Source organism: Panthera onca, chromosome A1, assembly GCF_046562875.1.
Source record: "Panthera onca isolate mPanOnc1 chromosome A1, mPanOnc1 haplotype 2, whole genome shotgun sequence".
Classification (NCBI taxonomy): Eukaryota; Metazoa; Chordata; class Mammalia; order Carnivora; family Felidae; genus Panthera; species Panthera onca.
The window spans coordinates 101,792,608-101,816,592 of NC_138339.1; the positions used below are offsets into that span (position 1 = coordinate 101,792,608).

At 33.9% G+C, this 23,985-nt stretch overlaps 1 protein-coding gene across 3 annotated transcripts in view; it reads right to left on the minus strand.

The window, feature by feature from the left end:
- Window positions 1-353: 353 nt before the first annotated feature.
- Window positions 354-23,985, minus strand: part of TNPO1 (transportin 1) — a 94,331-nt gene continuing 70,699 nt past the window's right edge. For 2 of the 3 annotated variants that reach the window (XM_060635565.3, XM_078449074.2), the window contains exons 13-25: window positions 23,720-23,945; window positions 21,456-21,627; window positions 19,911-19,997; window positions 19,129-19,236; window positions 18,838-18,996; window positions 18,670-18,757; window positions 16,298-16,396; window positions 15,990-16,085; window positions 13,062-13,137; window positions 12,082-12,181; window positions 9,588-9,662; window positions 8,409-8,551; window positions 354-6,094 (exon numbers count right to left, since the gene is read on the minus strand). In XM_060635565.3, coding sequence (XP_060491548.2) covers window positions 8,444-8,551; window positions 9,588-9,662; window positions 12,082-12,181; window positions 13,062-13,137; window positions 15,990-16,085; window positions 16,298-16,396; window positions 18,670-18,757; window positions 18,838-18,996; window positions 19,129-19,236; window positions 19,911-19,997; window positions 21,456-21,627; window positions 23,720-23,945 — 1,394 coding nt within the window. In that variant the 3' untranslated portion in view covers window positions 354-6,094; window positions 8,409-8,443. Of the gene's footprint in view, window positions 6,095-8,408; window positions 8,552-9,587; window positions 9,663-12,081; window positions 12,182-13,061; window positions 13,138-15,989; window positions 16,086-16,297; window positions 16,397-18,669; window positions 18,758-18,837; window positions 18,997-19,128; window positions 19,237-19,910; window positions 19,998-21,455; window positions 21,628-23,719; window positions 23,946-23,985 lie in introns of those variants that run through there. The other variant, XR_013556472.2, reaches the window with a different exon arrangement.

A 23,985-nucleotide genomic window follows, 5' to 3' on the forward strand; every position in this document is an offset into this window, starting at 1 on the left:
TGATGTTTTATTCAGGACTTCATCTTTTCAATTCCTTTTGCAGAGCACTATTTTTCCCTCCTCGTCCACAAAAAGCTGAACCTAGAATCTGTTTAGAAAATACACCAACAATAGCAGTTAAATTAAAATGTGGGACAAATATTTTTACTGAACTATAAAAATAAAAAATACTTCAATTTAAAAATGGTTGCCAAACAAGAGTGCACTATATGTAAGCTAAGAAAAAAACCTGAAACAAACAAAAATCCCCAAACAACAAAAAACAACACAACAAGACTGATCTGGACCCAAAATGGGGGGTAGGGAGGGAAAGAAAGCTCATTTCCTTTCATTAAAAATCAGAGTGAAACATCTATAGTTAAACAACTTTATTAACATAGTCAAGCAGTGATTAACATTCACATCTATTATGTCACATCATACAAATGTAAATACAAAATTACTACAGTACAATATATATTCTCTGCATGATCCAAAATATTTGGTGGCCCCAAAAAACTCTCTTTAAAATTCAGCAGCTTATCAAAAATTAAAACCATATTCTATTTAAAATGAAGATCTGTTAGCACAGAGTTAGACTTCAAGAAATATCAATTTAGTACAGTTTGAGAAGTTGCAGGAGGATCTATTTGAAGGACACATTCTAACATAGTGTGGCAGGTACAGGAAACATCAGATTTAAAGCTTTTAAGCATAACTCATACAACCTAAGTTGTCAGCAGAAAGATCCAGTTATTTATAACTAACGCTAAAACTACTAAATTATTGCACCCAATGTTAACATGAATATTAATTGTAAAACTGCTTTATAATATGAAGTGAAGTCATTAACCACGTTTAAACATCTCCTCACAGATGATCATCTACTAAGTAAAATTAATTATACAGTATTGTCTAATTATTATCTCCATAGAAATCATCCAATCTTAATTTGGTTATATATCCACACAGGAAAACATCAGTAAGGTAATATGGGGAAAGTACAGCGAAACCCCTTTATGAGGCTGGTATTAGGAGGGGACAAACACTGCCTTACAGGCTAACCATATTATAGTAGGCTTTGAGGAAGATAATTAGACTTGCAAAATAGCTAATTCTGCATAATACCAAGCCATAGTAAAAGAGGATTCTATGGTACATGAACAAAAATTTCAACAAAAGGGAAAATACTATTTTCCTAATTAGGGATACAGTGCTTGGCAAAAAGATTTGGTTTGGTTTTAAAATGTACAAGAGGTGAGAAAAAAAAAAATCACCATTTTAACTTCCCTTAAAATCATGCATACAGTTTTTTTAAAAACACAATACATTCTGGGATACAAATCACAATAAACAGTTGCTATTAATTTAAATGTATACTTTAAAATTAACATGTATAAGAATTAGGAATAAAGGTAAAGAATCCTCTACATATAAGTAATACCAATGGGGGAAAGGTCTAAATTAAGACTGAAAAAATTCGTCACAAGTCACCTGGAAAGTGTACAAGTGAATGAAAACTTTTATGCAAAATTTAATTTTAAGAGGCATTAGAAATATCTCCGTATTTAATACAGTATGAAGTCTACTAAGTAAGTATACAATGCTCTTGCATGGTATTATTACTAGATGATATTGTTACACAGCTCTTTATCGATCTGATTTTTCACCTAGATTATCCCTTAATCTGAAGACCCTAGTTTTTAAGATTTCAATGCCTACACTTCAGTAACAGTACTAGTAGCAACAGTTAGTGTTTTCCCCCTTGTAATATTTGCAAAAATAACTCAATAAGCAAAGCTGTATTTTAAAGTACTACTAAAGAAGGATTTAAATTGCAGTTACGCATGGTACACTCTTCTCTTGGGAAGAATGTCTTTTGCACCGTTATCTGTTAATACATTCAATATGAATAATATAGATTAATTATATGAAGCAAAAAAACCACTTTTTTCTTTATGGCAAAGGATTTAAAGTTAAATTTAGACTAAAGAGCTTAAGATATAATTAGTTTAATTCTGGCATCTCAGCTATGCAGGGTAATTCAGTAAAGGACAGAAAAACCCCTTTTCCTATCTTGAGGGTTTGGAGAAAAGGAGGACCAAATTGAATTCACTTTCAAGGTAAACCTGCATGCAAAAGGCTTGCCAGGAGGGATCTATACCACCCTAGTCTGCTAGAGTAAGGATTGGAAAATCTGACTAAATGCGAAGATTCTTCATGAAATACACTAAAAAACAAACTAAGTACGATGAACCTTTATAGCATATGTCACCAAAGCAAAAAGGATACAAGAGTATTCACCTGAGATAAAACTTGTATCTGAATATTTCATAACTGAGTAGACAAAGCATTTCAAGAGAGGAAAAGTCAGTTCAAATTATTTTAAAATATACATCTGATCCTATTTTACAATATATGCAATTTAAGCAATTCAGATCAATGAAAAAGTCTTAACAAAAAAAATCACAGTGTTTATCAATATGTTAATTACAAAATGTATGCTACTTCTTTCGTTTTTAAGATGTAATGGCTTGGTTAAGTGTCTTAAAATCTATTCTTCTGAAACCTAACTTGCGTCACAAATCAAGTAGCAATAATGTAAAGCATCAGAACTGGCTCTTAAAGATTATTTACATGTTGATTATTTGGGAAATAACCAACTAAAAAATATAAAAAAGTGATTTTTTTTTACACGGTATGAAGTTATTAAAGAGATTAGACAATACAAAAAGCAAAATTCTTTCCTGAATAAATGAATTCTGTGGCACTAAGTTCACTTGCTAATGAACCAACTACAACACTGAACTGCCAAACATGCATTTAAATTATATTAAATACACTTTCTGTTTCCAACTTAGGTTGATCAGCAGCTTTTGTTCTGTTAGAATCCTTCAAAGAGAGAAGCTCGAACAGGAAAAAGAAGGCATATATAAAACAGTAAACACTGACCTCCTGAGGTTCCTACAACATAAAAATATTCAAGTAGAAAATCTACATCACTTAGCAGCGGCTATTTCTGTAGTTGAGCACACTAACAGCACTTTAGTGTGGAAGGAGCAGATGAAGTAAGCCGTGCTTTAAGCATGCCAAGAGGCAGAAACACTGGAATGTAACAAAGACAAACACGATTTCATAGACATTCAGTCAACATTCAAAACTATTAAGACTACACCACAAGAATTAAGTTGCTTTATATATATCCCATGATGTATTAAGTTTTATCAGAATAATAAATGCTAAATCAGAGCTTACCTCAAAGAGAACTTAAATGGCTTCTGCAAATTCCTAGGCTATACTACGTATCTGAAATATAAATTAGGGAGAAACAATAACCTCAAGGGCAGAAAAGCACAAAAAACCCAACCCAATCTCAGGTTGCCAATCGTATTTCCTTAATTTGACTATTTTTAAATTAAATTTCCTTTAAATTTAAAACAGGTTAAGTGACTACAAAAATGGGCACACTCCATCTTACATATCTGCTTAATTAAAAACCAATTTTTAATCAAAGAGGTAACAAATCGCTTTTCAGTCAGTGTGGAATTGTCAATCACAGGTCCAGATAATTTTACTGAGGGTTGTTTTTATAGGTTTGTTTTAAAGTGTTTAGGGAAGAATTTTGCCATTTCTTTCAATCTATATTTTACTTCTTCCAGAATACTAAAATATCTCCAACACTAAATTCTAAGAAGTATTTGACAAACTACAGAGTGTCACTAGGATTTAAGGATAAAATGGCTATACTAATCAGGTTTTGAAGACTGAAGCAAAATTGGAGCTCCCAATGAAGCAAGATACTAGAAAGCAAAATGCTACATACCCTTTGGATCCAACTTTATAATTAAAAAAAACCAAAAAAACAAACTGGACATTTGTAAAATAGGACTTAATTTTGGGCTCTACAGACTGAAATTTGCAAAGCCAAAGTAGAGGGAAAAAGGTGAAAGAACATGTTTAAAAAAATACACACATATACACACACACACACGCACACACACACACACACACAGTAACAAAAACCTTTCTGCATGCTACCATGCATTTGAAGTTGTTTGAAACGGTATTTTTAAATTCACACGCATACAGCTCAAACTTCAGTGCAATGGCTGTATCATTCAACACCTTTAGAAGAACAGAACCATGCAAAGAGGAGCAACTGCTTATAAAAATGGTTATTCAGGATTTATTCTGCAATGCAAAGGTGACAAACTAAAATATAAAAAGGTTGTTATGGCTTAACATTTTTGTTGCAGATTAAATATGCAGCATTGAAAAATGGAAAGGTGTGGCTTCATCTCTGACCAGCAGAGTTAAAAAGAAAAATCTCTCCATTTTCCTTCATCATCATGGGATACACTGTTCAGGCAATCCAAATTAATAAAGACTTGCACTTTCATATGGACACAAGATCAAGTGTACCAGTTAGGTTTTCACATTCACAGTATATAAGAAAATACACATGGAAGGAAAAGTAAAGGGTTAACTTAACAAGGATTTATTCACAGGAATACATGTAAGTAGAGAAAAATAACAGAAAAGCTAAACAAATGAAATGAAGAGGATCCAATCCAACTTTCACTCTGTAGCTTTTTACTTGCACCCTGTGTGCATCTGTCTAGGGCACAGAGGGCCACCAACATGCGCCAATACAGTGTAGGAACCCTGCATTACATCCATTAACTTAAACATCTTTAAGATCATGCTTTGAACAAAAAAAGAAAGCTTAGAAGGCAATATGTTGAGTGGGAATAAACATTGAGATATAGCAATCATGTCTTCAACTTCTACAATTGTCTTTATGTGCCAACTAACATTTATGCAGCCTCTTACAGATCTTTTACCATGTATTTTATGTTTTAGAAGTTTTGATAAAATCACTAGTAGTATATAACCATGCAGAAAGCACATCACACTGACAGCACGGAGGCAAAGATTTTGCACAGGTATATCAGCTTTCCACATTGTGCAGGTTACACACAATACAATATCAATCTTACTCCTAACGAGATCCTAAAAAGATATTTCAAGGCCTAGCTGTAAACTACAGTACTTTATATCTATATTCTTAATAAAAATAAAAAATCCACAAATCTTAAAAAGGAATTTTAAATGCAGGGCTATATTGAATTGGTAAACTGCAACACACACTGGCGCACCAGAGGTAAATGAATACCAATCTCACTCTATGTGATGCAAGCATGCTACTTCCCCACTAATTTAAAGTACTTTCAATCACTATGAGCCAGAATGCATGCCTGAACCTTAAACTGCACTTTAAAAAGAACGTCTTGGCCTAGAAATTAAATCTAATGAAGTACAACCATCAAATTATATCCACTACATTAATGTTTTAATGCAAAATCAAGATGTCAATCTTTAGTTTGATATGCCCAACCCCATTTATTCCTCCCTCCCTGCCCATCCCACAAAGGTAAAAGGAGTGACTCATTTGGCATTTCACAGGGTGCTTCATTGTTTAAATTTGCTTGGTTTTATTTCCAACTTTTCTGGGGTACCTTAAATTGTAACTTCCAAGAACCTGCTTCTACTATGGGTAGGCAAGCTGATTTTAATTCTATTAGCTTCATTTGTGTAGTTCTTCATCAGCATGCAAAAACAAGGCCCCATCATGTGGGAAAATTTATAAAAATCTTTAAATTAAGAAAAAAAAAAGCTTCTTTACTGTTTGTAACCCCATTCTTAGGTTTCCTTTATTGTGCGCTATAGAATTTTTCCTCTTTCTTATCCCTATGCATCATTTATGTGGTTCTTGTTTTGGTACAATTCCCCATAATATTCCAGGATGTACTGTTTTGTGAGTAGACTGAATAGGTTTTGTTTTGTTTTTTTTGTTTTGTTTTGTTTTTTGTTTTTGCTTCTTCACATCCAGTGCGGAGTTGTAATTGGAGACAGATTTCCACCCACAAAGGCTCCAGATGTTAAAACGTTTCCCAACATCGACTTAATACAGTGACGGCAACACCTCCCTCCCGCCCCTCCCAGTAGGGTTGGGATTGTACTGTATTCCCTACTGGTTTACCCTTCCCCCCTGTAAAGGGTAACATTTTCCCTGGGTGCAGAGGCTCCCTCATAGTCTCCAAGACTGAAGGACCTATAAGAAAAGAAAACAATTTTATATTTTAGCAACTGTTTCTCTTAAAGCCAGTGAAACACATAACTAATCAAGTGAGAGCGCTACTTCTAACTACAGAAAATGACAAACAGGATAAATTGTCTAAGATCATGCCAGTAGTCCATGATAACCCATGTCGCTGCCTTCTCCTATGGCTTTCAACTGTCATCTGCATCAGGTATGAGGAGTGACACCAAGCTGAAGACATGCAGAGAGGTGTGGAACACCTCATACAGATGAAATTTAGATGGCCATCTTGTAGGATGCTATCAATCTAATTCTTTAACACCCTTTGCACAATGGGCCCCAATGGGAATCGGTTATTCCACATGTAACAAGTTGCCTTACCTTCTTCAAAGTCAAATAACACTTGCTTTAAAAAAATTCTTTCCTCAGTGAGAATGAATACATGATCTTTTTTTGGGGCCACTATGCCCAATGTTATGCACATGAAAATCCAATCCAGGAAAAAATAAAGAAGAATTACTTATTTTTGGTTGTCTGATGTTTTGGCTTAGGAGGCCCTAATGGTGTTTGAACTACTTATTTTTGGTTGTCTGATGTTTTAGCTTAGGAGGCCCTAATGGTGTTTGAACTGTACTAAGGTTACTACATTCAGCAAATACCAAAAAGTAAGTTTTAACACCTGCCTCCTTGATGTTCCTTATTAATAATTCTTCAGGCCCTATCCTGCTCAGTCATTTCCTATGTTCTCAGACCTCTTGATTTTCCTATTAAAGACACTAGCAGTTTTAACAATAAGCACACTGAGAAATAAAACAGATTCCTAGGAGATTGTAACCAGTGCCTGACAGTGGTCTTCACAACAAAAATCTACTAACCACTCGTACCAAACACTGGACATTTATTATGAAGACTGATGTAAATTCAGGGTGTGATTAGCCCATCTGTGGAGAAGTACATGCAACACCTTTTCTCTGCCTCTGAAAAAAGGGAACATTATAAAAAAGGCAGGAATAAAGATACTGATCCACTTTTATCTCTAATTAGAAAACGAATACTTTCGTCATATATTGTCTTAGAGTAAATCAACTCAGTTAATTCCTAATTGGTGACAGGACAGAGATCACAGAAGATATTAAATCTGAAAAGTCTTTGCTAAAGATTCAGCTCACTGTTCTATTTTTCAACCCTTGATGTTAAGAATCATTCTCATCTATTACATTTTCACGATTTAACATAAAGTGAATTACGCACTTTTCCAAAATGCTAAAGCCACAAAATAGCCCCAAGGACTCAAAACTACAGGGGGATAAGATGCATACAGGGCTCTGAGATATTCCAGAGACTACAAGTCCATTTCTACTGCCCTGCAGCTTTGACAACTTGGAAGCTGAAATCTTTCCAGGTTTAAAATCTAGTTCAAAGTAAACAAGCAAGTCGACAAAAACTCCCAACAGAAAAGGTGACTGAAGTTGGTGGACATCTTCTGGACACCAGTGAGTATACTCCTTGGCCCTCCAGTCAAATATGTCTCAGTTCATGTTCAACACCTAAAGAAGGGTATTCTCGTTCCCTGTACTGGTCCATATTCCTAACATTTACTGAGCCAACTTAGTGTGTTAAGCAATATACACTAAGTTCTGGCATCACATATAGTTTACTATTTAATCTTCAAAATAACTCAATGATGGAACTGAAGCTAAGAGATCAGGATTATTAGTTCTACATAAGTAAAGAAAAACTCGAGGAACAAGAGTCCAAATGGACTTACCCCTCTACCACCCCAAAGCGAAATACACTCTTCCATTGTCCATTTTAAAACAGTGCTGGTCACATGGCAGGTGCTCCGTAAAATACAACCTTGAAAAATGAATATTAAATATTCCTATCTACTGAGCCCTATACTAGTTCCAATTCTAGTGGGCTTTTCCCTGAAGCTCACAACCACAGAAGTCCTTCATATATCACAGACGATAAATTCATACTTCAAAATCATTTCTACCCTGTGCCAAAGTGAATGTGGGGAGAATTCTTACAGGGCAAAAAATTTAAGAAGGATTACTATGTCGAGTAGTCTAACTAGCATACCAACTTAGATTTCCTTCTACTCAGGACTGAAAGTAAAATGATGCATTTTGTTAACCCTTGCTTGTCAGTTAAAAAAAAAATTCTCTAGCCTTAAGGATTTTAAATTTCAAGTCTAATATAGCTTAAGAATGTTTTACTCAACCTCTGTAGAAAAACATATAGCTTTAATTTCACTCAGTAGGTTTAGATTGCAGACCTAAGATTCTTCACCCTGAAAAACTCAAAACTTCTTACAACTTACCCCTAATTATGGGACTGCAGCTTAAGTGTATGAGATTAAACACCATAAAAAGCTGCAAGACGCTCTTTTAAGGGAAGCGGAAACTGGTCAGAGAAACGCCTCCAATTTTCATCCCCAACTTGATTTTTAAATCCATGAAGGATCTGCAAAAAGTGAAAAAAAATCATTAATTTATCACTAACAAGAGAAAAACTCCAATCTTTTTAAAAAATTTTATCCATTTTAAAGCAGTGATTCTCAAACTTTGTTGGTGTATCCTGTCTAAAAGCACCTCATAAAAGGGGCACCTGGGTGGCTCAGTAGGTTAAGCACCCAACTTCAGCTCAGGTCATGATCTGACAGTTTCTGAGTTTGAGCCCCGTGTTGGGCTCTGTGCTGACAGCTCACAGCCTGGAGCCTGCTTCAGATTGTCTCTCTCTCTCTCTCTCTCTGCCCCTTCCCCATTCCCGCTATCTGTCTCTGTCTCTCAAATAAACATTAAAAAAATAATAAAAAATAAAAGCACCACATAATATGTGCTGAACTTGGCTTTGGAAAGTTTAGATAGAATTCAGCAAGTGACCTAGTAAGAGATATATACTAAATAAACTCTGACCTAATACAAGAAAGTACAGAACTCGATCAAGGGATAAAATTCCTATGGCACATTAAGTTTTTTCAAATTGAAAATATATAAATTTTTGGGTTCACATCTGCAACCACAGTTCACTAATTTCAGTAATAGGTGATTCAAATGTGTAACACTGTATTTCTTATTTTGTTAATGGTTGAGTACTGACTGCAGTTAATCCAGAGGGACACTACCAGAACAACTATACAGATTTAATCCCTGTGTAAAACACTTAAAATTACTTTGTTCAACAGTTTATGCTTCAAATCTCAGCCAGTCATCTTTGAACATATATGCTGTTTTGTACAGGTGGGATAGTGGGACCACATGAAATCAGTGGTATTGCTTCAGAAAATATTTTTGAAGTGTGTACTCTATTGAGTCACTGCTATACCTTAAGAAAAGATCAAGCCAACTTTTTTGCCAAGACCAAAGGTTATATGGTCTACCAATCAATACGGATTCAAAGAGTCCAAGTTTCATATGAAATATAAAAGTAATTTAAACTTTCCAACCAGGATTGTAACAGTCCCAAGATATCTACCATAAAAACTTTTTAGTTACCTTACCTTACAGAACATGTCTCTCAGATCATCTTTTGGGTTAATCCACGATGCAACAGCATCACAAAAAAATATAAAATCCTGTAACAAGCAGGAAACACATCTTAGATTGCTATTTGTCAAACACAGCAAAACGTACCTATCACAACCAAATCCTACCTCAAGTTTTTTTATGATAAGGAATTATAAAGGATTACTTAATGGGTATCCCTATTATTCCACCATCGAGAAACCTCTACTCATTCAGTTTATATTGGAATGTAATGCCCCTTTGTATTAGATTTCCTATTCCAAAACCCCAGTCTAATGAGCATCAACAATGGACTGAAAATATTAAATGAACACCAGTTTTAAAAACCTTCATTCAATGAATTAAATATATAAATTGGGGTGCCTGGGTGGCTCAGTCAGTTAAGCATCCGACTCGATTTAGGTTCAGGTCATAACCTCATGGTTCATGTGATTGAGTCCTACACTAGGCTCTGCATGGACAGTGTGCAGCCTGCTTAGGATTCTCTCTCTCTCTCTCTCTCTCTCTCTCTCTCAAAATAAATAAATAAATAAACTGGAGAAAAAAAAAAGGGGAAATACATAAATTCGATAATCTTACAGTTCTGACTGGCCTAGAAATAATTTAAAGCTAGCTAAGTAGAAGCCAAATAAGCTTGGGAGTATAGGAATTAACAGATCTAAACTTCAGGTCGAAACTTAAAACAAAATGACCAAAAGTTAGAAGAAAAACTAATTATATATCAAGTTATAATACCCAATCCAACCTAACCCAACCCAAGCAAAAAAGAATATCCAATGCTCTATTATTTGAAAGATAATTGGGTTATTCTCACTATGAAAACAAGGTGACAATAGGCTTTAAATGTTTCATTTAAGTATTTGTCAATCTTGACTAGCAGACTTCAACAGCAGTTCAATATATAGCATTTAAGATACTGCTTATGTTCTGATGTCAACTATTTAAAATTCTGCTATTTAATTCAGGGCACTTTCTTAAATTTCAAAATTTACCGACTGAAATATGTACATAAAACACATATTTAAGCAAATAAAATTCTATGTGCCTGAGGATCTGGTTTATTAGAATTATGATTCCCTGTCTTCCAAATATCACTCTGTTGTTAAAAATTTAAACATAAAAAACAGACCTTAAGATATTTTCTTTTAACCACATATAAGTGAAGAATGTAAAAAGCAGAGATTTCTACCAGCTCTTAAACTGGCAGTGATTTCATGACCACATACATATGTGTTAGTTTTAAGGTCTTAAAATGTGAATTCAAAACCAAACAAAAACAACAAAATTCTGATGGGAAAATGTTTCTTTGTAATGTAGTATACATCATATAACTCTAAACACATTAAAGATGACATAAAGTTCTTTGATATTGAGAGGAAAAACCCCAAAAAACAAAAAAAAAACCAACCAGAAACTTAATGCCAGGAGGTTATTTTGTAAGTAGGGACCATTTCCAAAAATAGTACAGGCTTATTTTAATACTAGGTTATTGTTTTATGAATGAGAAATTAGTCAAAAGATTTTTTCCATTTCTAACTTTTCAATGCTGATCACCTATATCAATTTGAATCTTATAAACTTGTAATTCACATAATGTTTCTAAACTTGAACTAACAAACAACAGTCATTAACACAAGACAGGAAATATCAAAAAGTGTTAATTAAAAGATGTTCAAAGCATGTTATCTCTTGGAAATGAAAGGGTATTTTCTTGAAAACCCCTCCCATACTTTTCCTTACAATTCATCTGTTGAGGAACCTGGGATACTTAACCTAGAATTCTACAGCCTGCATTTTGTTAATTTCATACACGTGGTGTCAATCAACACATTCCTGTTTTGTGTCTTGCAAATTGACACTTGGGTCCAGAGGTTATCAGACTCATATCTTATACTTTTGCCAAATAATTTTTTTAAATGCTAAAAATATCTAGATATTATATAAAACTAAGATGAGAAACAAAATAACGATGAATAAATCATAAGCTCTCCAAGTTAAAGCAGTTTTAATGGCTAATTCACTATTCTCTTGTTCACTACTGAATTTCTAAGTTTAATTCTAAATAACAGAAAGAGTAACCTACTCTTAACAAAGAGTAACCTAAGCTATTTGGGTCACTGTTAAGGGTAGGTATCTGCAAACTCAACAAACTGATATTCAATGATAGGAGGCACGTACAAAGTGGACGTAGATGAAAGATGCTTTGGCTTAATTTGAGACAAGAATCTGACTTTATTACCTCAATCTATTTATTTCATAAAAAAAGATTTAGGAAATCACAAACAAGCATTACCATTTCAAGATATTAAGAAATAACACATCTTTTTAAAAACATAGTTTTTAGTACCTTTGAAAATATATGCAATATTTGGTATGTTTTCATGATTTAAAGCTTTAAAACAGGTGACCCTTTAAAAAGTTTCATTACTCAGAATATTAAAAGTTAAAAAATCTTTATGAACATCTTACTTGGATTACTCCACTGGGATTCACACTGATCATGGTACAAATCCCACGAAATGCTGAATCCTTTTCCTCATTGTCCCTTATGTTTCTCAGAGAAGTGCACCTATTAAATTATAGAATTGAGTTTAGCATTTAAGTAAAAAGCAGGTTCAATCACAATACTAATGGACAGTATTTAATGGAATAAGCAGCACAGTATAATGTTTATATTCAAAGAATTTTCATAAAGTTTAAGTTTCTCATACTTCCTGCATGTTGGGCCCATCTAATCTCAGTATAGTGGAAACCTCGAAATTCACATTTTCTTATTAATAGATTGCATCTATAAAATGGACAGTTGGTTTTTAATCTCCCGTTTAACTATTAAGGAGGGTGAGCCAAGAGTAAATTATTAATTTTTAAAACTGTATTATGACTTGTATTCCATTAAACACTACTAAAAATGACTTGAATTGAAAGATTATCAATCGAAAGAAGCAGAACATAGGATATACTGCCACAATATAAACTATTATTATACAACTTATGGTGTAGATGTTTATCTTTAACATTAACAAGCAAATAAGGTTTTTATACATAACGTAATTTAAACATGTATTTCTTAATGCAATCCAAGTTTTCAAATTAATTCTAAAAAAGAAACAATGCAAAAACCTAAATTTATAGAATTTGCATGCATCTTTATTTTACTGGTGGATATTTAAATGCTTTTCATGTATAATCAAGCTTTTTAACACAGCAAGCATGTGACAATCTTATCCCATGCATCAATTAGTCGTTAGCCACAACATAAAAATAAATATACATGACGATGCTACTGAAAAACCTCACAAACCTGATAGGACAAGATTAGTCACATGGTTGGCAATGATTAAGGATTGTGATTTTTGTAACCAACTGAAAATATATCTAAAAGTGAGATAGAAAGAGAAAGAAAGAGTGAAGAAAAATGAATTAAAAAAAAAAGATTGAATAATACACACCAGGGTCTTATAAACTGCTGTAGCATGGGGGCCACCTCTTGAGGACAAACGTAACCAAGACGACCAATTGTTATTGCTAAGGTAACGCAATCACGGTTATACACCACCAAACGCCAACCAAGACATGAGCAAATGAGGGGGAAGGAGAAAAAATAAAGAAAAAACAACAAATAACTCAGAAACAGAAACCAACAGAATTTGTGTATGATAATAAACATAAGATTTCACCAGTGCTGTTTATTACCACCCCCTAAAATAAGGGGCAGCAACATATATGGCATACTCTTGGAAAAAGGAAAACGAAAGGAATTAAAAAAAACTTTAAAGATTGAGAGAACACCAAAAACCAGGATGAATTGCTTTTCTCGCTCAATCAAGTGTGAAGACATTCTGTTAATAAAAAGATGAGCGATTAAATAGATGGATTTAGAGATTCTCCATTCAAGGCCAGTTGAAATTTCAGAATTTAATAATGAAATCTATGTTCTTCCCCCAAGAAATATTAGTAAATGTGAAAGATTACATTTCTGAATTGTTCACTCAAACACAGTTCTCAGAAGTTAAAACAGTTAAAATTTCTTTACTTCTCTATGTCTTTTTAAATAAGTGATTTCCAATCTTTGAAAATCGAGGAACTTAATTCCAATTTAGGTAGATTTTTTTGTCTGTTAAGATTTCTAAAACCAGTGGACTGATAGCAAATTGCCATATTGCCTAATTTCAAATCAATGGTCAAATTTTAGGTTTTGCAGTAATGCACTAAATGAAGGAATTGGAAAACTGCTGTGTTGTGTCAAATCCCATTCCAATAAACCTCTGATGGTGATAATGGTAACAGCTCAGATAATAGCCCACTATTTTCAAACCATATTTGACAGGAAGGAAATTTATAGTCCACTGTAATGAGGTGATATGTGGACAAAAGGAATAAACAAATAATCTGTCTTTGCTATAAAAGGCAATAGCATAAAATAGATAAGACATCATACTGATTACATGCTAATATTTTACTTAAAAAAAAAATTTCGAAGTGGGAATTACTCAAACATATTCACCATCAAAATTCAGGAAGTCCTTAAACTTACAAAGAGCTAAAAGAAGTGCAACTCAGAACTGCATTCTGCAATTCAAAGGTACATACATATAAATACATTTATACACAACGGGAAAAAAAATACAAACAGAAAACAAACCATAAGGTGCTTTAATGGTGTTCTCTCAAAAACTTACAGGTTAACCTTTCATAAAAAAAGGGTGGGGGGGGGTAAAGAAAAATGTTTAAGGATTACTTGAAGCAAACTACACAGATAATACTAAAATCCAGCAGATTCATAATGAAGCAAGAGAAAGAAAACCTATGTTCAAAAGACACAAACTATGCAACATTCTCATTAAACAGGCAAGTATGAACGATCCAATGAAACATGCGATAAAGCAGATGATGGTCCATTGAGAAAGTTCAGTGTAGGATATACTAATTGGAAAAAGAGCAAATAACGGCATACACTAAGGAATTGGCTTTATGAAATATTAAGAAAATGGTAATTAAGTTGCTAAAATCTATTGACCTCAGTCATTGACAGTGGTTTTAATAATTAGCCCCTGCCCTTTGGATAAGGAATAATGGAAACATTTTCTGCAGCCATTTGTGATAAAATGAATCCACTGAATCTCTTATCAATTTAAGCTATCAACTTGATGAGCATAATCAACTACTTTTTGGTTTACTTAGAGTAGAATCATACTTAGAACATAAACTTATAATAAAGCCAATTTGTAAATGGAGCTGTAACAAATTCACAAGCTGATATCCCACAAGAAACTTTAATATACATTACATTCAACATTTATTTGCTGTTATGCATTCACATTTAAAAATAAATAGGAAGTTTCTTCAGGTTCAACAGTAATTTTATAATGGTAAGTGTTCCAAATCTGAATGTCATGTATAGGTACTGCATTCTAAAGATAAAAACCCGACAAGATTTCATAACCATCCTAATACATACATTTTTGTACTTTACAGCAAGAAAAATCTAATTCGCTTTATAAAATAAACAGTACCCATACAGCCAAACAGCTATATAACTGTTTCAAAATTGAAAGATTTCCTTCCATACCAATAAACATATCAATTTTCATCACATTAAAATATAAGCTTTCTATAATTAAAACATATAAAGTTAAAATGCCTTTGAAAACAAATTTCCTTATTTAGAAAACCTTATTTTAATCTTTGTCCAGTATTTCGGTAAAACCCTCACTGGCTATATTTATTCAAATTATCTTAGGTATGTAAAAGAAAAGGATGTGCCTGATTGAAAATAAAATTTACACCTTTTATCACTATTAGCAAAAATTAGGGAGGGTGGGAAAAAAAAATCACCCAGAAATGTGTTCTATAGTATGGAAGGTACTCTTTAGTATCAACATGCTCTCTATCAATGCAAAAGAGAAACAAGCCTCCTGAATAAAAATCCTACAAGGTACTGCCTAAGTTCTCAATTTGAAGGAAAGTATACAATAAAATACAAAATACACATGCCATTGTTAACCAGTTAGCCACTACTACAGTGAAGGATATTTTTGGCCACACTTTTATAGATTAAAAAGAAAAATTACTTCCCAGCTGCCAGTTACTCTCTGAATTAATGTAAAATTAAAATTCATACTGTTCAGTAGTTATTTTAGCTGGGGTCCATTTTAGGGAGTATTAAACACACAGAATAGGAAAGAAGTGTTTTTCAAAGTCTCTGAAAACTGGTTATGGAATACAGTTAAAACAGTACGTATCATTACGGAGAATCTAAAATAGTTCTTCCTAATAAGCTGGGTTTCTAAAGCTAGCTTTGCTTTGGTTTCTCTACGCATCTTAACCTTAAAGGCAAATAATTTTCTCTTCACCATAACAGTTCAGTCATATGGTACCTGTATTCTCTAACAACGTCTTTGGTGTGTTGGGTCTGTTAATGATTTCTACAAGCTGGTGCAACACCATAGGAATATAAGGCTGCATCTCTATACCTAAATCATCCCCAAAAGAGAAAACAAAAAAGAAAAATTTGAATGTTAAAATATCAATGGAAAATACTTTGCTCCCTCTATTCACTGTGACACAAGTTAATAATAAATATATGTATATAAAATTCATTTAAATTATAAAGAAAAAGCAATTCTAAATATACTAAGGCATCTAACAATTTATACAGTGCTCTTAAAGGGGAAAAAGATCTTACCCATTTGAATGGAGATTTCTCCAATTGCCCATGTGGCATTATTGCAGACTGAAATGAACTCTGGATTTAGGTTGGTTCCCAATATAGGCATGAAATCAGCTAGAAAAAAAATTTTTTAACAACTATGTAGTAAACTTCTCAACAGTAGTGTACTGTGCTTTAAAGGAAATCTACTAGGTGGAAACTGAAATCTAGGCAAGAAATAATTTCTAAAAGGTACGGAGAGTATTTATTTTAAGAAAGTGAAAGGGGCATTGAACTTTCTATGAAGTAGAAGAGGAAACAGAAGTTTTGGTCTATTTGAGATATTATTAAAAGAGTTGGTCAAGAAATCTCTCATCATGAGACAGAAAATTCAAATTAAAAATGAGGAAAACTTGATACAGCTTTCTTCAAAGCTCATTTTTTCACACACACAAATTTTTTTTTTTTTTTTTACATCAATGGTTTTGGCTTTTAAAGTAACTTTTACCTTAGTGCTCAGATTATAGTCTCTAAATATTTTCCACTGAAAGGAATAAAGGCTATCAGAGAAACATCTCATTGCAGGGTAAAGGCAGGAAATGTACAAAACAAGCCTGGACTATTTTGTCATACCAGGAAGGACTAAGGAGCCCATCTGATTAAGCTCCCACTGCCAGTGGTAGGACAATTTGAGCATCATGAATTCATACTGACACTCAAAAAAGAACCAAACACAAACAAAAACTAAACTCTGAAACACAATATAGATACCTGTGGAAGATGCTGGGAATCAATTCATTATTTTGAAAACTGGTAAACAAAGAGAAAGAATCAAGTAATTATCCTGCCTCCCCTATAAGGTTTGTATCTCTCGGTAATAAATATACCGGTATGAAAAAGGACTCTATGTACGTATTCTCACTATTAAATGAATTAGAGTAACATCCTTTTTTTAAACCCCCAATAAATTCGTGGATTTGAGACAGGGTTTCTAAATCTCAGTAATACCAATCATTTGGTCCAGATCATTCTGCTGTGGGGCAAGGGGTGGGAGGGGTCGTGGCAGGGGTGAGGGGCTGGTGAGGGGCAGGGCACTGTATCATGCATTGTATGATGTTTATCAACATCATTTGCCTCTACCTACTAGATATCAGTAACACACCCTCAGTGGTAAACAAAATGTCTCCAGACACTACCAAATGTTTGGGAGGGTCGGGGGTGTCAAAATTGCCCTGCTTGAGAAACCCTAACCTAGAAAACAATCATAGCTGATAACACAGAGAGAGGGAGAGAGAGAAAGAAAGATAACTAGACATGGTGTACCTCCTGAAGAAGATACACATCTATATACTCTTAAAAAAAAAAAAGAAATGAAACCCTTCATACAAGTTTAAATTCATAAACACTAAATCGGTGGTAAATATCTGTAGAACAAGCTTTCCATAAAACAAGAATTGATTACACTTTCATTTAGAGTAATTAGGCTTAAACTTGAGGGTTTAATACAGGATATTATTCAAAGTTCAGAAATATAGTTGTTATTCAAAAGCACAATTGGGAATTGGACGAAGCTGGTTAAAGGCTACAAACTTCCAATTGTAAGATAGCAGATCTTAAGAGTTCTCAGTAAGAAAAAAAAATCTTTAACTATATTAAGGCGATGGATGTTAACTAAACTTACTGTGATTTTGCAATATATACCTATTTCAAATCATTATGTCGTACACCTGAAAGTTATACAATGTTATATGTCAATTATATCTCAATAAAACTGGGGGGGGGAAATGCCAAAAAACCCCAAAAAAGTGTATCATAAGTAAGAATTATTCAAAACATTGGGATACAGATATGAAAGAAAACCCAAAACCCATTTAATCCATGATTTTGATAGTCAAATCATAGTTGATGTTATTTAAGGAATCCTTTATTATCATCACAAAAGGCTAAAACAAATGCTATCCTACTAAAATAAAAACAAATCATTATTTACTTTTGATGTAAACTGTTTGAAAAGTTCCCTAGGATATCCGAGAAAGTACACTGTTTTATCATGAGAAAACCTGATTGTTATTATTTTTGGTTACCTCTAATCCAAAAAGAGGCTATTCAAAAATTATCCATAAACTGGCATACAGTCCCAAGGCTTCACAGGTGGCATGTCCTTTATACTAAATATTTTTCCAGCTTTTCTCCAGTCACACAAGTGCCTAATGAGCTGCTGTAGTTGATGATGAATTCAAAGGAGCAAGGGGGTTCCCATCCCACCTGCTTCACTCAGAGCACCTTTTACCAGTAAAATGCATGTTTATAAATGTTGGGATTCCATGACATTTCAGTTTAATACAAAAACGTAGCTTATGTAAAACTATTGTTAAAAATCACATCACAGCAGTAGAAAATATTCATACCTATACAAGGCTTAACATGCTGAAAGCAAGCTTTCGTCAGGTCACCTAAGAGGGCGAAGGAACTCTGTCGAACTTCTGGCATTTTATCCTACAAGGAATAAGAAGGTATTAACCCCAATGTAACACAGAGAATCATGTCTTAATTAATTTTAATTTAATGAGTCTCACCTGCATGCACTGATACATTAGTGTTAGAATGTTACTTCGGGCTACCAGCTGTTCAATGTTGCCTCCAAGTCCTTCAGCCAGGCCACTGAGTAAATCAAGAGCCACTATCATAAAATCTTTATCTGGAGCCTCATACTGATCTGGTTGAGCATTGTTCAGCTGAAATTAGACAAAGTTTTAAAAGACTTACTTTGAATCAATTACATGAAAAAAATGTGTATGCATTATGCCTATCCATAGAAAAATGTTTATGATGCCCGGAGGGCATATATAAGTATTTTTTAAAAATACCATGGCTTGTGCAAGAGTCTTCTGTACGAGGTTCACACAACGCTGGTACACAGGTTCACAGTATGGAAGGAAACCAGACTGCAGGGCTGTGGCAACTGAAGATAGGCACTAGAAAGAATAAAGTACAGAAGTAAATTTCTGGGTACCATAAAATTATAACAAATGCTTTAGGAGTGTACTCGGTATAATTCTGGCCATTTATTAGCCTGCTCTACTATTCTATAATAGCAGGTTATCTTTTCAAACCTCTCCTTTGGATGCCAGCCATGGCTTTAAGTTTGCTGCTGGTAAGGGGAAGCCCCCCTCCCCACCCATCAACCAATCAATAAATAAATATCAAACCTCAAGCTGGTCAGAAAGGGTATGAAGTAAAGTCCCTCCTACTAGCACCAAGTCCCAATGCTACTTCACGTAAGTCTGAGTATGTGTGTATATACAATACATTAACACATAAAATAATTTGAACTATATTAATTATCATGGTATAGCTCTGTATCCATACAAAGAAATGTAGCTAAATTCACATGACACACATATATATATATATATATATATATATATAGGATCCATTACGCTTTTTCTATTTAACAGTATTTCTTAGTATGGTTGTAACATAATTAAAGTAAGAGCAGTTACATACTTACTCAGCATTTTAACAGAAATGGTTCAGAATGCAAACGTATTAACATTTTACTTATCATGCACACTCAACACTTCATATTTAGACATGTTGTTTTTGCTGAAACACTACTATTAGAGTAATGGTTGCCAGCTTAGCATACCTCTAGTAAAGGGAAGAGATCTTTATCTTCATCCTTTAACATGTTCCATTTCTGGATCAGTGGAGGCATTAGCATCTGAATATATTCCTATTTATAATGATGAAAAACACATAAAGCTCCACTATCATATGTAAATAAGTCCAATTTGGGTCTATGAAAATTAAAATCCACTTAGAGTAATTGTGTAAAATCATTACAGAATGCCTTGTAAGATTGAGTCTGTTCCTCTTAGCACCTTTAAAATTTTTACTTTTGGCCTTATCTTTTAATTTATATAATCTTACTCTATTCTTAAGTCATCTTCTATCCTTCTTGAAATAAAATGCATACAAACACACTACAGAAAAATCCTTTGATCAAAATAAGGGATAATTCCTGTAAATTTTATTCTGAATTTTTTTAGTTCTGGAACTTGCAACATGTAATATGGCTCTTGTTGTACAGCATGTTATAAATGATAGGTAAACTTACAGGGGCATTTGTAGAAAAAGATCGACAGTCATTTACGTGTCTTTTTTTAAACGTTAGAATCCATAAACAGCTAAATACTAAATAAACAACAGTAATCATGTAAACAAGAGGCACAGATTCTAAAGGCTCTAAGACATTCAGAGAAACACTCCCCACGCCCCAGCACACAAAGCAAAACCAACATCAAAGCAAACCCATGAACCAAGTGTCTTGCACCGTTTTAAGTATAACTTATAAACACAGACAATTTCTCAAGACTTCTTATATAGCAATCATAAAGATGTAATCTATTCTTCTGCTGGGAATTTTGAGCTATAATGAAATTCTATTATTTTAATCCTATTTAAACAAATCCAATTCCATCACCTTCTTCTTAACACTACTAGAAACAAGAGTTTGGATTCTTAGCCAAACATACCTCCTCTTCTATACTGCTATTTAGCATTTTTAACTTATCCAATTTCTCGTTGTTTTACCTTAGTATATATTCCCCATACCTGTAAGTTCCAGCAAGAAAACACAGACATTTAGATATGGTACTCTAAAGCTACAATGTTTATGAAGTGGTGGATAGAAAAATACTTGGAATTAAAAGTTGAAATCCTTTATCCCTTTTCTATTTTATAAAAAAATTTTCATTTACTTAAATGAATAAAGTTTATTTATTTATTTTGAGAGACCGAGAAAGAGAGCAGGTGAAGGGCAGAGAGAGAATCCCAAGCAGGCTCTGCGCTGTCAGCACGGAGCCTGATGTAAGGCTTGAACTAATGACCTGTGAGATCAGGACTTGAGCCAGTCAGACGCTTAACCGACTGAGCCACCCAGGGATCCCATCCCTTTTCTAAAACGTGTTGGTGCATTCATGTGATATACTGATATAACTTCCACACCAAGAACATATTTATTAATACCATCTAAAAAGTAAAAATGCTTGCTGCCTTTTAAAGATATACATTCTTAAAGTAACTAAGTGTTCACATCTCCCCAAACATTTTCATTTCCACATACATGTTAACCTACTGATTTTAACTATGCTAGAATTTTTTTTCTTAACAGTTAAGAACAGATACTCACTGGTTTGTTTAAATGATGTCCTACTGAATCTGCTAAAGTTCCTATGGCATCATAAAGAATGAGCAAGTTCTTATGCTGGTATTTACTAAACGCGAAGACCAAGGTATCAAGTATATAAGCAAGGTAAGGAACAAGTTCCGTACAAGCCTCCTCTTCTAGGGTAGCAAAGGCACTACAGTTAAAAAAAGAGAGAGAGATTACTGCTGTTGTAGAAAAGGAATAGGTTATAATAGAGATAGGAAGCTACCTCTATAGTTTATACAGTATCTATTTACACTTTAAATGCCTATCTCCTTATCTCACCAAAACAGAGGCTTATTTTTATTGTTTCTCCCCCATTTCTTATCCTTTCCTTCAAAGAGGCTGTCACCTATGTGCATCTGCTTCACTACAATGGTAAAATCTAAAACTATCGTTGGTTCTTATATTCAGACATTCAACAAATTTATCTGGTATTTATTATTTAGTCACTTAGTGCTGGGAATGCAGCAATGAACAATGAAGAAAACAATGTCCCCATTTTCAGGGAGCTTAAATTCTAGTGACCGGTCCAGATGAATGAAATCAGAATTAAAAATGTTAAACGAACTTGCACCTTACCCTTCAGATTACATACTGAGTCACAAAATGACATTTTTAACAGTTAGTTTGAGATGTATCGGAACAGAGCGTCATGACCTCTTAAATGTTTCTCTTAGCAGGAGAGGGGAAATGGGATGATGCAGGTGGTCAAAGGGCACAAATTTGCAATTACAAGAATAAATTCTGAGCACCTAATATATAGCATGGTGACTATAATTAATACTACAGTGTTGTACACTTGAAAGTTGCTGAGCATAGATCTTAACCCTTCTCACCACACAGAAAAAGACAAAGTCTTTGTCAACTACGTGAGGTGAGAGATGTGCTAATTATCTTGATCTTGGTTACTGTTCCATAATGTATATTTTTATCAAGTCATACCACTGTACATTTTAAATATGTGGGTTATTTTTGCCAACTTTTCCTCCACAATTCTTAAAAATGTTGGTCTAAGTTCTACATTATACGTCAGAATGCATAGTGCGTTTATTACTACAAATTTACCGTATGTATGGCTTATCTATTAACACAAATGTACAAGAAAGGAAAAAACTCCAGAGTCTGAGTAGTTACCTCAATTTAGACCTAAATTTGTCTGGATTCTTAAAGTATACCTGGCTCTTCACTTCTAAAATTAAAGTTTGTATTAGCTTCTATTCTACCCACTCAGGGATTTCCTAAAATGACAGGCTTAAACCATTTGTTAGTGAAAGCCCCATCTTAAATTATAAACTGTTTATGTATTTCCTTTACAGCACTTGCCAGGAATTATGATTATATAGTTATTTAGTATTCTGTACTAGCCTCTAAGTTTAAAGATGGCAGGGAATGTAAACCGCATTTAATATATGCTTAACAACTAGTAGAAAGTTTAAAAAAAATACAGATTATGTCTGTAGGAAAGCAAATATAATTTGTATCCTCCCCTCACTTCAAAAAAAAGAAAAAGAAAAAGAGTGCTATTCATCACCCAACTCCCTTTGGTTCAACTTTCTTTCATCTTATTACGAATTAGAGGTATCTCCCAGGTATTTCTGCTTCACATCTGGTAAAGTCCAACTCTACTTAAATTCACACTTTTTCAACAACTGTTTCTTCTTATAAACAAAGTCAACAGTAAAGAAATTCTAATTAAAAAGTTAGGACCTATAAATATGTCAGGCCTTTTTAGAACACAAAGGTTTGTCCCAGAAAACTGGAATATTTATAGTAATGAAACTAACTGCTCATGTGATATAAAAACACAGCTCCAAACATGACCAACAGAGTAGCTACTGGGGTATATTCACTAAGTGAGAGATGATACGTGACTGCACTGTGGGACTTTCTATGGAGTTGTTGACCTTTAAAGTAATGATGTGAATCTACCCAAACTTTTGTTATTCCTTCAAAAGCAAGACTCCCAACGTCACCACTCCAGGTGTCTGTGAGAATCAGGGTAAAAGAGAATTCTACTGTTATCAAAGCCACTGAGAAAAAAAGAATGAGTTGAAGAACCAGCAAAGAATGAGGTCTAGTTGCTTTACATTTGAATTTGCAAAACCACCAGGTAAAACCTATAGATGACAAAAGCTCCACTAATGGTTTAATACTAACATTCCATCATGGAGTTAAAAATTAATTTCTCACTGAAATACCCACTCGAATGCCCCACAATGAACACTGTTATGGATTTGTCCCACCTGCAGGCAGCTTCTTGTACTCTCTTGTTGCTGTCCAGGATTCGCTTTAGCAATTCTGTCATTAATGGCTTCAGGTACGTATCGGGGGGCTGGCTGACTACCCAATGTGCATAGCGGCTAAGAGTCCAGCACGTTATTGAACGCACAAGAGCCTTTTTATCAGAGAGGCACTGAATAAGGTGAGGAATGAGCTCAGGCAAGTATGGAATCATGCCTTGCATGCAACCTGGAATAAAAAGTAACAAATCTTGCAGAAAGTGCTAACA